Consider the following 16,089-nt stretch of genomic DNA (forward strand, 5'->3'; position numbering starts at 1 on the left):
GTACAGCACGGACAAAGGAACAGGGAGGGACGGACGGCTCAAGTCCAAAAAAACACACACACACACACGCACGCACGCACACATGTGTACACACACACAGACACACACACAGAGATATTGAGGTGATCAGTGTGGTGGGTTAGGCCAAATCAAGCAAAACAAAGGCAAGCGAGTGAAGTGTCCAGAATTTACTCATGGCCACAATTAGATCATCAAAACCACAGAGTACACTTTACAGGACCCTCATGTAGAGCACCCATTAAAAAAAAAAAAGACTTGACAAATGTCATAATTACTCTCAATAATCCCCCCTCCCCCCCTTCCCTTTTTTTGTGAAAATTCCCTATATACTCTCCCCTCCCACTTTTTACTCCCTCTAAACTACCCCCCTCTTTACTCCCTCAAAAAATTACTTTACACTACCCCCCTCCCCCCTTTTTTCCCTCCTCTACACTAAAAACCCCTCTCAACCTCCAAATTCCACTACATGAACCAACCATATAAAGGAGAATATTTTTTGTCTTGTATAATAGAGCAAGCAAAAAGAATGGTTGACGTTGACATCTCCCCCCCCCCCTTCCCCCATATAACAATTTAACTGGGCACTAAGTGACACCTGTCCAGTTAGTCAAGTACCTGGCATGTCATACGCCTGGGAACAAAAAGAAATCAACTAATCTTCAAAATTAAAAGGGGGGAGGGAAGTGACGTGGGATCTTACCTCAAAACTTGGCTCAAATGTTGAAGATAGCAAGGTAACGAAAAAAGTAGAAAGGATGAGATGAGGCCCACGAACAGAAACAAAACCATACCAAAAAAAAAAAAAAGAAAAGAAAAAAAAACAGAAACCAAACCATCTCAAAAGGTTAAGCGCACAAATGCCTACACAAAGATGTCTGTGGACATACTGATGCCTACATTCTCCTAGTGTAATAATAAGAAGACGAGCTTCCATGCAAGCAATGAGAACAAACTTATTGGTGACGTACAGGTGTAAAATCAGACCTCTACACAATCTGCTCTACGGCTGGCTGGTAGCAGTCAATAGTCCACACCAGTTACTTAGCATCAACAGTCAACCACTCAATGCCGTCATTGGAGAATATTATACTGAAACGTCTTCAAGCTGAATACTTTTTTTTTGGGGGGGGGTGTTTTTTTTACATTAGAGTAAAGTATGCTTGTCTTTACTACTACAAAGTACACAAAACTAAAACATCTCAAGATTCCTATTTAGAACAAATATTTACAATGAAAAGAGAACACATTGCTAACACCTGGCATCAACTAGATAAGAAGCAAAGAAATTAACGTTATGTAGTAAATATTACTGTTTTTAAAAAAATAAGTAATGAATCTGAGAATTTTTTTTTTTATCAAGACAAATAAATCTTACAGTAATGAAAAACAAATGTTATCATTTCTCTGATCAAGACGACTAATGTTACGGTGAAACAAAAAAAAACTGAGAGGAAAAATCTCGTGTGGTATTACCTGTTGGCCAGCCTAGATTTTATAGCTAATATTCACACAGTGATATGCAGTGGGAGGGAAAGAGAACCAGATTGGTAGATCATTAATGCAGTGATCCAAATACATGATAAAAAAAAAACACACAGGATTATGACCAGGAGATGGGAGCAAGTCAATGGTGGTGGAGTCCAGATCATCATTAATGACACAAAACATTGCATGATGCAGCCAAACAAGGCAGAAAAACAAACCCTGGCACTTTTTAAAAAAACAAAAAACTCATTAGCAGGGCAAAGTGGTTTAATCTAACCTAACTCTAGATCTAAGTCCACAAACAGAATGCAAACATATCGTCGCACCAGAACTATTTTGTCCATTCATAGTGCACACTGTAATTAAGTACACTTTGGACAAAATAGTTTTCGAGGTGACGAGATGATGGAGAGTAGGAATATAATATGGCTTACTTTAGCGTGGACAGAAGCCATTTTCTAGTATCACGATTTATGTTCACTGAATTTTCCAGCGCTCAAATAGCATGTTTTCTCCTGGAAAAAACATAAAAACCTATCAGAGCTGAGCACCACATAGCATGTGAAGGGGAACAACTAATGATTTCTAGGCTCTTCAGGAAAGTCAGATAACGGTAGCTGTTAGTCCATGCTGGTTAGTCTGGCAGCAAGGTCACCCCTTTCCCAATACAACAGTGATGACTTACCGAGCTACGCAATAACTAACTGCCCTCACCAAACACAACATTACACATCGAAAACAAGAATGTAATAACTCATAGATATCTCTTAATTTATAGCAACTGGCTTCCTTGCTCTTTCACTCGTTCAGCCATTAATCTTGAACAGCAATCATTAGCTCTGCAGGAACCAGTGCCAAGAGTTGAAAAAAGATTCTTCTGTAACGAATTACACACTTGTACTTTATATAATGCTTAGTAAGAGATTTTTGCAAGCGAAAGTAGATTCCTAGCTGGAGAAACACCACCACCACCCAACATGGCAAAGCTGCAGCATTTATAGAGCGCTCAGAGATAAGCAAACAGACAACACAGAGTACCTTTCAGCCTCCATATTTTTTTAGCTTTATATGAGAGTACAAAAAAAACATCTCTACCGGTGAGTGCAGACTACAATCAAGCTGTGTGTGTGTGTGTATATATATATATAAACACACATTGGGCTCAAGCAAACAATCTTTTTCTGCTCTGCTGAAGAACAGGTGCGGAAAAAATGAAGATGATAAAATTACATAAACATGTTTCTTTCATCTGCTGAAATATGCATAAGAAAATAAAATCTTTTTTGGGGGGGGTTTAAAATTTTTCCTCCAGTCTAACAATTCATTGATGAGTGATTCATATGAGCATATTTCCTTCAAGAAATGAAACCCAAGGGACAAACACTTCATCTTAAAAGCTACAAATACATCCAGACTTTCAAGAATCAAAAGGGGAAAAAATTCCCTATAGCAAAAGATCAGCAAAAAGGTATCTACCTGACAAAAGATCAATTAAAAAGTAAAAACTTTTTAAAACAATTTAATTGATGGAGTTCTAAGGAAGTGGAGGTAACATCAGAAGGTCTGGAGGGTTAGTGGAGTGACAAAAAAGCTAAATACTTGGGTGGGGGGGATAGTAGTAGTGGATGAAGAACGAGAGACAGAGAGAGAGAGAGAGAGAGAGACAGAGAGAGAGATGATGTGGGGGGGGAGGGGGAGGGGAGTGACATAGATATTAGTAAATAAAAACAAAGGAACAATTGAAACAAAACAAAGAAGTGAAACAAACAAAAAAGTAAAATTGTTAAAATCACAAAAGCAAATTCAGACCTCCGCATAAGAAACATGACAGGCCGAATGAAATGAGACTGAAATTTTGACAGGATGTTAGTAATACAGACAGAAGGAAAGAATATAAGACAGCAGTTACATACGACAAACAAAGCAAAAGTGGAGAAATAAACACAGACCTAATGACTGCACAAACAAAGTCTACTTTAATGCTTTAGTAGTCACACGCATGAAACAGAAACAAAAAAAAGCTAAAACAAAGCAGAAAGACCAAAGAGAGAAGACCAGAAAACAACACGAGTTCTAGCCAAGAACATGAATGATACTATCATGAAGGATGAAAAAAGATAATCCTACAGGCAAAACCAGAGGTGAAATTGTGAAGATGCCAAAAAGGCACACAGCATATCCTGTCTAAAACATCCACAGACTACATTGTACTTTCACGTCATTTGAGAACATAAGAGAGAGAGAGAGAGAGACAGTGAAGGAGATGACAAATACAAGGCCACAGATCACATTCATTTGCCAAGCCCCACCGTATACTTTGTCCCTTTTACAACTAACTCAAACGATTCAACAGAATCTCAAAGTCACACCAAACAACTCACCTTATTTAACTTCAAAAATGCTTGTATAATCCTTTTCAACTTTGTTAACTAATATCCAGTTTGAACATCCTTTCCGAAAAGTAAATCACAAATTAAACACAATGATATTACTTTTTCCCCCCACAACCTTTTCTGCATGCAACAGCCAAAAGCCTCCTCGATACACCACAGATGCTTGCAGTTTTGAAAATATCTAAGCTTATTAAAAGACTTACAAAGATATCAAAACCTTTGTATTTATAATGGTACAAATCAAATTCTCTACTTCTGTTGCATTTCGAAACTTCTGTTGCATTTCGAAGCATTTTGTAATCAAATGAGTGTTCTTTTACAAATAAATTACCACAGGGGCACATTTTAAAAAAAGAAGCTAGACCTTTGTTCTAACAGATCCAACCCCCAGCATTGTGAAATAATAATCAAAACTCGTCTGACCTCAGCATATCCCCCCGCCCCCACCCCCTCCTCTCTTCGCCTCTCATAATCTAGGAATCTGAGTACACTCTGCTTTCAGAGCATGAGAAGCAGAGATGTGTATCATTGAGTACATCAAGAGTCAACAAATGTGTCAATGGAAGCACCATCTGTCAGTGAAGGAGTCAGTGTATGCCTTATGTGTCTGTCTGTGAGTGTACAACATGTCAATGAAAGCCTCATGTGTCAATGATTGTACCAAGTATCAATGAGTGTGTCGTCTGCCAAAGAATGAGTCGGATGTAAATTACGTCATATGAGAAGGAGGGCTTCCTCAGCAAATGAACACAATGTGGTGACAAAATGATGCTCAGATCATGGTTCATAATGTTCAGGAGATGAAAAAAGAAAGTCAGGAGCAGGGGTGATGGGAAGATAACGAATTACCTGCAACCGTGTGCCGATTTATCTGTCAACAAATGAAACCCCAAGAGGAAAACAATATATCAAGCTCTTCACTACTTCAAAGACACAGGAACTCATAAATAAATATGGTGAAGTGCACATTGAAACAAATTTACAGCTAGTGAATCTGCATGTTAAAACAAGTCTCAAAGGCATACACATAAAGAGGGAAGAAATAAAGAAAATGGTTCAAAAACAAGAAATCACCCACAAAGACCAAATACAGCAGTGTGAGAAAACATGAAGTAAAAACCACGTGTGAGTGATGAAATGAGAAAGAAGTTGATCCACTTTGATCGCAGGCAGGAACATAACAAAACAAATGTTTGACAATATCGAGAAAGAATGTTCTAGTCAATCTACTGCAGCTTTATAATCTGCACTACTCAAGTCGCACGTGGAAGTGTTCATGCATTTTTTCCCACAAATATGACCAGCAAGAAGAAACTACATCAGCTGGGAAAACCTACAGTCACTGAAGCGGAACAGGTTTGGGAGGATTTCCCCGTCCCTTCTCTTTCTCAAGAGTTTTGTTTTTACCTACAACAAGTCTTAGTACTACTATCAACTGCAATTTACGAATAGACCAACCCACTTTGTCCCCACAATTGCAGGGGGAGGGAGGAGGGCAACACAAGAAGATAGGAGCCGATCAAGCCAAAGAGATTCCAATAAACGCCCGTCAAAAATGATGACACAACAGACAAATTCCTAAATACACACACAAAAAGAAAGCTGTGTTGGATGCAAGACTTTTATTTACAAACAATCATTTCTCTGCATTTTACTTTCTCTGGCCACGGATTGCTGATTTATTTTTTTATTTTTCTCTCTCCAATCTTCCTCTTAAACATATTTGTACTGCATATTATAACATTGATAAACAGAAACAAATAAGCATTTGTGAAGGTATCAGGTGAACAACACAACTTTGATGTGAAAATGAATACCACACAAACCACATTCACACATTATGCAAGGCATTTTCCACGAATCAGCCAGTCATCCAGGAATATGTACAGAGAATGGACAAGGAATATTGTTTCTAGCAACACAACCGTAGTATCATACTCAGCTTTACAAGAACAGAGCTCCTCTTACACTAGGATTATTTGCATTAGTAGTAAAGTGATGGTCTTAGACAAAACTGTTATGGTCATAGCTCTGTTACGTTTACTCTTCATGAAGGAGTACAAGTATGGAGATGCGACGCATAACAAACACATATTGCACTCTGCACTGGGTGAAAAACAAAAAACAATTTACTCTTCGTCCCAATGATGAGTAATGTATTTTTAATCCAAGGCAAATTTGGAAAAGATTAAAAATTCTACTTTGGGAGATAAACATCCCCCTCCCCTTTTCTCTTTTTTTTGCATTTTGATATTTTTCCTAGAGATGGCATCTAAATTAAACACTTTCAGAAGCCCGCATACATTCAAAGAAATATTTTATTTTGGAAATGGGGAGGTGAGCGAAAAGCAAATGAACTAAACAAGAAGGCCAAAGAACAAAAAAATATCAGGACAATTTTCAGAAATAGTGGGATGCATCAATAGCAAAGAAACATCCAAAAAGAAGTTTTTAAAAAAGTATTTTCAACAACTGCTGTAAATAATTCACTTATTCAGACTGCTTGTATATAGGACCACTTAGTTACTGGATTTAACAGGTTTACAAGGAGGAACTACGAAATAAAAGAAAACATACATATGCTCCTTCTTACTGAGAGCTGTAAAATAGAAGAAAAAAGGGAGAACAAAATGCGTTGAGGTGCAATCCAAATGGCAACTATCTGTTGTTACTATTTCAAGTATATATATATTTATATATATAAATATATGTAACATATAAATTCGCCACACCACTATTGGGCAGCAGAACTACAGCCAAAATAAGGTATGGAGAAACTGTCAGAGAATGTTTAACATGACAGAACACATTGAATGTACCCCCACAAAGTCTGGAGGGAAGGAATAGGAGGTTCAGAGACGCTTTCAAGATAAAATATATAAATAGGTCTATGCATGTGTTTGGGTGTGTGTGCGTGGTGCCTGCACATGAGTATGTGAGCGTGTATGAGAGTGCATGCACGACGCTTATAACTACTTTGTCCTATCCAAATGGCTAGGCATCCTGAACTAACAGAAGAAGGGAACGATGGCTTGGTCTTTGATCAAACATCCTTACCACTACCAGAAAACCTACTTCATTGGAACGCCAGATTTTTCTTTCAATTTTTCGCTTAAGAACAACATTTCTCCTTGAGCATAGAGCAAAGAAGGAAACTTTCAATGCAAAACAAATAAAGGTGAATGTACAACAAGTGTGCCCATAAACTTTACGCATCATTTCATTTTCTACATCACTGTTGGATAAATTAAAGACAAAACTTTCTTGGGCTTTTCAATTTACTAGAATATTTGTGTATGTGTGTCTGTCTAGTGGGTGTGTCCGGAAAGCAAGCAAAATTAAACACACATGTCCAGTCTACAAAAACAGTATAGGGTTTGCTGTTAAAAAACACCAATTAAAAAAAACAAAACAAAAAAGGAAGAAACTGAAATGAAAAGCCATGACACAGACGATGGATGGGTGCAGATAAAGTGAATAGTTTCTCCTCTAAAAGACATATAAATCTATTCAATTTCTAACTCTGATCTCCCCATACTTGGATAAAAAGATATATAAATATGCCAAGTTCTGCAGGTTCACCTCACAACAGTCTCACAATTGAAGAGCACAGAGGTAAATGACAATAGTCACAAACTGAAAATTGTGAGGGTGCCAATTTTAAAAGCTTGTGGACTCATAAAAACTTCACATTTGTTTGACAGGTGGTTTATTGTTAAGTGTTGTTGAACGATAAATCCAACTACAATAATCAACCAACAGTTGAACAGAAATACAGTTATGAGCCAACAAGCATTCAAAATTGGTACCCTCACAATTATCAGGTTTCGACTACCGTAGTTTTTCCCCTGTAGTCTTCAATTGCTTTGACTCATTACAAAGACAACTGAACTAATAACTTCCTTTTCATTAAAATTCACTGGGGTCTAAAGGAATTATTCCACAGTACTCTCTCTGTCAAATCTTTTGAGGCTATAAAAATCTTTACAATAGAGCGCTTGGATCTGAGAAAAAAAAAATCCTTACTGCTCTCGAATCAGAGCACCTTGATCAATTACACGATTCATAATAGAACTTTGGTGAAGTTTCAGGAGTTCATACATCCAGATGAAAAACTGTAACATATGTGTCATGCTAATGTTTTGGAACACCTCGAAGCAAATATAAATTCTAACAGAAAACTATGATAATACGAACAAAAACTGTGCATTACACAATCCACACAACACTGACCCATTTGCCAGACACTCAGTTTGGTAAGGGTTTGGTCAAAAATCATATCAAATCAGGAGCTAAACAAACAAATATGTAGAAAAAAGATAGGCAAACTTCAAAAACTGTATAAATTACTGCACATATTGATGGATTAAAGTGATGCAGATAGCTGACAGATAGAGAGAGACCAGAGATTATCTGAAGCTCCAGTTACGATCCAAGGAAAAGCAGTCCATGTTGAAAGCCATTGGTTTTTCTTAGCCTCCTCAAACAACATATTTAGAAAAGCCAGACTTCCTGCACTTAAACCATCAAATGTTGCAGACGGGGGGAGGGGGAAAATGGTCTAAACCGACAGTACAGAACAATGAACAGAGATGGAAGAATACGAAAGGAGGAAGGTAGCGTGACAATACAAACTGACCCATAACACGAGCGCTCAACAGAAAGGGACAAAATGGTGACAAAATACAAGACGGGAACTTCTGGACAAACTAAACACAAGCCAACACCGGGATGACCTACCGATCTCTTTTACTGTGTTTTCGGCTTTTTTTCCTTTTCTCTTTGCTGCGTTCTGGAGAGGAGCTGTCGTGTCTGTGGGTAGGAATGGGGAACAAAGTTACACACACATGGCATTAGTAGCAGGTCCCTTTCCCTAAAAATGTAACACACTAAAACAACCGTCCACAAATGAGACACAAAAACTCACCCACTCACTCCAAGGAATTGCACAGGCATTAAAATAAATAAAATTGTAAAAATTGTTCATGTCATTAGGACTGGATTGGGGGGTTTTTTCTTCAATAGATAGAAAGAAATTAAAGCAAAGAAGCAATTAAACTACACCAAAAGACAAAAACCAGAACAACCTAAAATTTCCCAGCACCTTATACAACTTATGTAAAGCAAAACTAGTGCAAGACTTCATGGGAGTCATTTTCAGTTGCAAAGCAGCTTTGAATAACAATTCCTTTCTGTACAACATCTATAGATGAATTTAAACACAAAGTTATCAAACCCTTGTCTTTTGTTTGTTTTGTTTTAGTAGAGGTTTTACGGCGTTCACAACTGCATAAGGTCATAAGAGCGCCAAAAGATTAGAGGTGTTACGAGGGAGTAACAAACATAAAAAAGAAGGAGGGGAGATAAAGACGATAGATGTTTGATAGGAAAGAAGGAGCTTGTCTTCCCCTTTTCACTGAGAAACAGTAGAAGTAGTGGAACACACACATTAAACCACCCACCATCAAACCACTATCCCTGCCACAGCTTCTTTAATAATGTGTGTGTGTGTGTGTGTGTGTGTGTGTGTGTGTGTGTGTGTGTGTGTGTGTGTGTGTGTGTGTGTGTGTGTGTGTGTGTGTGCGTGTGCATGTGTGTGTGTGTGCCCGCATGTGTGTGTATGCGTGTGTGTGTGTGTGTGAGTGTGCGTGAGAGTGTGCATGCACGTGCGTTTGTGCGTGTTGCATGTGTGCGTGGGTGTGCGCATGGGTGTGCGTGGGTGTGTATGCGTGGGTGAGCGTGGGTGTGTATGCGTGTGTGTGCGCGTGTGACGACAGAGACTTAAGAACTGATTAACCTCTTCTACACAAGCCCTACACAATAAGAAATCAGCCAGTAGGAAATTATCAGTCTGTTCTGAAGCACCCCATAATTCTCTAGTTCCAGAAACAACTTACCTCAAGCCACACCAGTCTTTAAGCCGTAAAAAACAAGAAACAGATAAGAGAACAATGACTTACGCTTTCCTAAAGGCACTAAACTAACTATTAATTTACAACTTCATTTGGACCAGTTTCAAATCGGTAAGAGTTTTATGGTGCTTGCAACAGCATAAGGTTTCATGAGCTGTCGGAAAACTAGCGAATTGTTTTCAGGTTAGTTCACAGCATGATTTGGGTTTTGCTTTGCAAAGTAAGAAGGGTCGAAGTATCTAGAAATACACAGTAAAAGATTTTGAAAGTAGCAATTTGCACGTTCAAAATAAATCTATTCACATTTCACTGTAAAGATAAATGGTCATTTAAAAAACGAGAAGTTCGTTGGGATCAACGACGAAGAACAAATTCTTCATATCAGTGCATTTAAAATATTTTCTTCAGGTCTCTCGAAACAAAAAGGGGTTTTCATGTCCGTATAGGAGGTATTTATGGGTCAAGGAGGGATGTCGAAAATGTAATTCCATTAAAATAAGTTTGTTTCACCTGGAGAGACCTGAAGGTTTTTGTGGGCCCAACTTAGGTATGACATGGTGGTGTTTATAGTGTTTACTTGTTGGCTCTATTGTTCCTCTAACTACCCAACCCGAAAAGGCTAAACACTGGATCAGTGACAATTGTGTAAAAAAAAAAAACCAAGAAAAAAAAAGTCCATGTTACCTGATTGACTATACCTCCACAAACAAAACTTCCAACCAGATGTTTCAATGTGCAAGGTAAGCATGCTCCACATATGGTCGCTTTTAAGGTCAAGCGGGCTAACCCAGATTTCGGGGGTTTCCAAAAATCTTGACCGACACCAAAAGTGGGCATTGCCCTATCTATAGGGGAAGTTGGGTTTCATTGGTGTGTATATTTGTTTGGTTATAGAGGAAACTCTCCTTGTCTTTTAAAAGAAACTGAATAAGGGTCCAAAAACTTTACCTTTGATTTTCTCAGAACAGCATTTTTCTGTGCTTAAAAGCGACCATATATCTGGACTACATTGCATCATGGAAGACCCCAACTATAACAAGGCAGTAAAAGATGGAGCTTGTTTCAAGGCCTCCTACCTGGACTTTTTCTTCTTTTTCTTCTGTGGCGGTGAAGACTCTGCTTTAGCCTCGTCCTCATCAGAACTTTGCACCATGCTGGAACATGGAAACAATCAACATTTAGATTTTGTTTTAGTAAGACTTTTACAGCATTAGCAACACAATAAGTGCTGACTGAAGATTAGAAGTGTTACAAGTGAGTAACAAACGCAAAAAAGAAGGAGGGGAGATAAAGAAGACAGGAAAAAAGAAGCAAACCACACCAGAGCACCCCTCAACCATCCACCTTACTTACAAGAGAGTAACAAACATGCAAAAAAAGGAACAATAGATGTTTGATAAAAAAGAAGGACCAGACCACACCAGAGCACCCGCAAACCATCCACAATCAACATCTGAACCTGTTGTTGGATGTTATGCAATGAACTATGTAGCACAAGATTTAAACTTTTCATCAACAATATCATTACGCTAGATTAGGTAACTTCATAATTTTCAATATAAAGAAGAACATGCCTTGACGACCACCTGTCCAAGACAATCACCTGTACTAACAACCTCTTCCCACCTTGCATTTCTTTTTAATTTATTATAATGACAATATCTAACAAGGCCACCAGTCTAATAAGACAACTTTTCTCCTCAATAACGGGTGAACCTGGGTGGTCATCTTGGTGTGTCTACAAGACCCAAAGTAAATCTCATTAAAGCATTTTCCAAGATTCATATTATTACAATTATACAAACATTTCTCATGCTTTCAGATTCAGGGCTTAAATTTTGTTTGTTTTGTTTCTTTGAGTAAAGGGAAGCACATCGACGCAACAATGGTCATTTAGTGCTGAGAAAAGGTCAGGCAGACAGACTGAAACAACAAAGAGAGAAAGTAAAGAAGTAGGACCTACCAGTGGCACCCTCCACCTGACCTACCTGCATTTAGATTTTAAATTCTTTAAAAATGTGTTGCTGTGTCCTAAGATAACTTACAATACTGCCCTAAGCTGACAAACCCCCCTTTTTTTTTTTCATTCTTGGTGCCACATTTTATTATTTGCCAAATCAATATCAATAGCATTTACCTTACTTAACTACTTGTGTGAAAAAATCAGTGAAACTGTGACTAGTTATTTTTAATAAATTAGAATTCCAATTTCGGAAGAACGTCTTTTCTTTAATGTTTATGCTGACAAAACGCCGTTTTTCTCGAAACTACTGTGATTTATAAAAAGGGTGTTTTGCCAACGTATGGCAGAACAGTAGTACAGAAAAACACAAGAGAAAAATCCAGAGTTGGCCTGTTGGCCTACCAACCTGTACTTCTTTTGTGCCAGGGCAGCTGCCTTAGCCGCCTCCTCCTTGGCCTTCCTGTCTGGGTCAAACGCACTCCCCTCCACGTAGTCTGTCAGGCCAAACGCTTCCTTCAGCTTGGCGTTCTTTTCTTGGTTGGCCTCTGCGATCTGGTGGGTTTCTTTGGCTCTGAAAGTACAGCAGAGAGTGGTACTAAATTAAAATGTTACTCCGGAGGCACTTTCTTCCAGCACACCTCTTCTTCAAAGTTCCCCTTCTAGAGCTCAGGGGCAGCAAGTCCAAAGGCCTGTCCACTCACAATGCCACGAATGTTGAGAACACAAACTTCCCGACCAGTGCGCAGCATCTTTGTCTTTCATTATCTAGAATTTTTAGTTTTGGTAAAAGCTTTACGGCACTTGCAACACAATAAGGTCATATAAGTGCCAAAAAGGTGTCACAAGAGAGTATTAAACAAACAAAAAAGGATGAGAGATCAGAGTGATAGATGTTCGATAGGAAAGAAGAAGCAAACCACACAAGAGCACCCAGCAACCACCAGTTCACCTAACACTTTTTTAGTTTTAGTACGGCACTTGCAACACAATAAGGTCATATAAGTGCCAAAGATTAAAGGTGTTACAAGAGAGTAACAAACAAAACAAAAAAAAGAGAGAACAGGATGATAGATGTTCGATAGGAAAGAAGAAACAAACCACACCAGAGCACCCGCCAACTACCTGCTTACCTAATACTGATCAGATTTTGTCAAAGATAAATTCAAAATAAATTTGGCAGGGCAAGCTCTTATTCGACTTTCAATAGCTAGGGCATTGTGAACATCCACAGGAAACCTAGGTTTCTCAGTCTGCCTGAGTAAATAAGGCCCTACCAAGCCAAAAAAACTCACAAAGAAAAGACTTATTCCCTTCACACACTATGCCCCAAGAACCCAGAATCAAACCAGGTACTTTCACATGAGAGGCACAAAGAGGCGAGTGACCTTGAGTTGGCAGCACAAGAGCTATTGAAGAATAGAGTTGTTACAAGAGAGTAACAAACACAAGAAAGAAGATAAGAAGGAGAGATAGGGACGACAGAAGATTGACAGGGAAGAAGGAACAAACCACATCAGAGCACCCACCAACCACCCATGTATGAAATGGAGACTTGAAATTTGATGTGCAATATGAAAAGGCACCCTCTGCAGGTGCGGTGTGTGGCATGTCTATTATAGAACGCGCACAGCAGACTGACAGACCCTACAGAAAGACCAAGAAGCAGTAGTGACCTCTCAGAGATATCCTCCAACCACCATCCTGCAAAACTTACAGAAATATCTTAAAGAATCCCAGCGGTAAGCCCAGCTCAGCCTGGCCGTCAGCATCATGCCCCCGTCGTGACGTAGGGGAAAACTCCTCTACAGCGACTCTCTGCCTCTGAACGCTGCCGCGTGTAGCAGTAGCAGCGCTGTACATCCCGCCCACCCCACCAGCCCCACAGGCGGCGACGCCAGCACGGCACGGGCAGGCACAACAACACGGCCCGCACAAAGGCAAATGTCGTTCCTGGAACTCACGATCTCGGCGGAGCTGTCCACAACCGTTAGTTGAGGAGGTGTCAGTAGGCGAGCGAGCCAGCAGGTGAGAGCTGCACCCCCGACTCGGCCCGCCCGGCCCGACATCACTGTGGTGCCGCCGGTCAGACGCCGTGTCCGAGTACAGCTGCTCGTACAGAAAGTCAAATGCGGTTCTTGTGGGGCCCAACTTCCCGCCGCCCGCCGCACCCGTCATGCGAGGCGGGTCTAACAAGGTGCAAGTCCGGTTTACCGGAGGAGTCCTCACCGTGGTAGATATCCGGTTTACCGATGGAGTCATCGCCGTGGCAGATATCCGGTTACCGGGACGAGTCCTGACCGTGGTAGATATCCGGTTCCCGGGACGAGTCCGTTTTTCTAGAGGCGTCCGGTTCACGCGAATCGGGTTAGAGGCGTCTCTGACGCGGTGTCTGAGAGAGGAGTGGACAAGCGGACAGTGTCCACCGTCCGGCCGACACCCTCCGCCACAGCCACGTACCTCCTCCCCCTCCCTCTCCCCCTGCACGGGGAGAGTGGACAGCTTTTGAAATATGAGAACTCCGGCGTGACTCTCCAGTACAGACATTGCTCTTTTTTCTTGGAATGGGTGGTTGGTGGGTGCTCTGGTGTGGTTTGCTCCTTTGTTCCTACCATACACCTATCGTCCTGATCTCTCCTCCTCCTTTCTTTAAAAATATTTGTTACTCTCTTGTAACACATCTAATCTTCGGCAATTGTATATGACTCTATAGTGTTGCAAGTGCCGTCAAACACTTACTAAAACTAAGACATTGCGTGTGGTGTGGGTTTAAGAGACACCTTTTCAACACAGCACAGTTATATCGGAGGCACCAGCTACAACTTGGCATTCATCCCCGGTACGAAAAGTACTACTAGTGTGTAAGACACAGCACGAGTATTCTGGGAAAGAAGACAAGACATCTTTCTGCCGTGAACATGGCGACACCACGTAACAAGCTTGTTGTGATTTATTGATGGATCTCTGACGCAATGACATAAAATTAGAGCACAAGAAAGAGAAATAACAACAGCTACAAACGCTCCATCCAGGAAGACGCATGAATTTAAAGTACACTCGAATTTTATTCTTGATTATGTTCAAGTTTTGTCACTTGCTCAGTACTGTAACACAACAACCTATGCACTAGGGGAAAACGGTTGAGGAATTGGAAGTCGTCAGCATTGAGGGAGGCCACGCGGAAATAGCTTCATTTCACTGGGAACACGCAAAATTAAAGTGGGTGGCTGGCGAGTGCTCTGGTGCGATTAGCTCCTTCTTTCCTATCAAACATCTATCGTCCTAATCTCACCTTTTTCATGTTTGTTATTTTTTTGTAATACCTCTAATGTTCGGTACTTATATGACCTAAACAAGTTGCAAAAGCCGCAAGACTTTTTCTAACACATAAAAAGTACCAGTAATAGAAACACTAATAGTTTGAGTTTGAGTTGGTTGGGGTTTTTTTAAGCACGCCAAATCACTTAGAGTTGAGGGGAAAAAAAACAAGACAAAAACCTGTTTTTGTTTGACTAAACAGAAGCACATCGACACAATAATGATTATTTAGTGCTTGGGCGGGGTGGGGGGGGGTAAGAGACAGACAAACAGAGAGGAACAACAGAGGGAAAATACTGAAAAAAGGCCTACTAGCGGGGCCCTGAAACCACTCGCAAGAAGTAGGCAGTGTACAGAAACATTTACAAGAAGTAGGCAGTTAACAGAAACTTTTACATTACAAGAAGCAGAAAAGAGCAGAGCCCACCAACCACCTACTCAACGCAAAAATCAAATTGTAGAAAAACCCAGAAACTACAAAATGCAAAATGTGCCACTGGGGTACGCGACAGGCGCGCAGCCACTTCTACAGTAAATGAACAACACACGAAGCCACACACTACAATACGTCAGTCAGCTGACGTGTTTGATTAACAGTGCTATCGATACAGGTGGGTTTTTTTTTTAAGTTTTAGTAACAGCTCTACGGCATTTGCAACACAATAAGGTCATACAAGTGCTGAAGAATAGAGGTGTTACAAGAGGGTAGCACAAAAAAGAAGGAGATATAAGGACGATATATGTTTTAGTTATAGTAGAAGTTTTACGGCGCTCGCAACTGCATACAAGGTCATATGACCGCCCGAAGATTAGAGGTGTTACAAGAGAGAAACAAATATAAAAAAGAAGAAGGGGAGACATGGACAATAGATGTTTGATAGGAAAGAAGGAGCAAACCACACCAGAGCACCCGCCAACCACCTCTATCGATATAGATTGTCCATTTGATAAGCGCCACGGCAAGAATAGGGACAACCTAGTGTATGATTTAATGTCTCGG

At 40.1% G+C, this 16,089-nt stretch overlaps 1 protein-coding gene across 6 annotated transcripts in view; it reads right to left on the minus strand.

The window, feature by feature from the left end:
* The window catches only part of LOC101845705 (serine/arginine repetitive matrix protein 2), a 56,952-nt gene that overhangs the window by 12,321 nt on the left and 28,542 nt on the right, over positions 1-16,089 (minus strand). The window contains exons 1-6 of one of the 6 annotated variants that reach the window (XM_035970813.1): positions 13,489-14,394; positions 12,181-12,345; positions 10,888-10,965; positions 8,640-8,711; positions 1,495-1,506; positions 722-733 (exon numbers count right to left, since the gene is read on the minus strand). In XM_035970813.1, the coding sequence (XP_035826706.1) occupies positions 722-733; positions 1,495-1,506; positions 8,640-8,711; positions 10,888-10,965; positions 12,181-12,345; positions 13,489-14,318 (1,169 nt within the window). In that variant the 5' untranslated portion in view covers positions 14,319-14,394. Of the gene's footprint in view, positions 1-721; positions 734-1,494; positions 1,507-6,492; positions 6,499-8,639; positions 8,712-10,887; positions 10,966-12,180; positions 12,346-13,488; positions 14,397-16,089 lie in introns of those variants that run through there. The other 5 variants (XM_035970817.1, XM_035970818.1, XM_035970814.1 and 2 more) reach the window with 5 other exon arrangements.

Source organism: Aplysia californica, unplaced genomic scaffold, assembly GCF_000002075.1.
Source record: "Aplysia californica isolate F4 #8 unplaced genomic scaffold, AplCal3.0 scaffold00323, whole genome shotgun sequence".
Lineage (NCBI taxonomy): Eukaryota > Metazoa > Mollusca > Gastropoda > Aplysiida > Aplysiidae > Aplysia > Aplysia californica.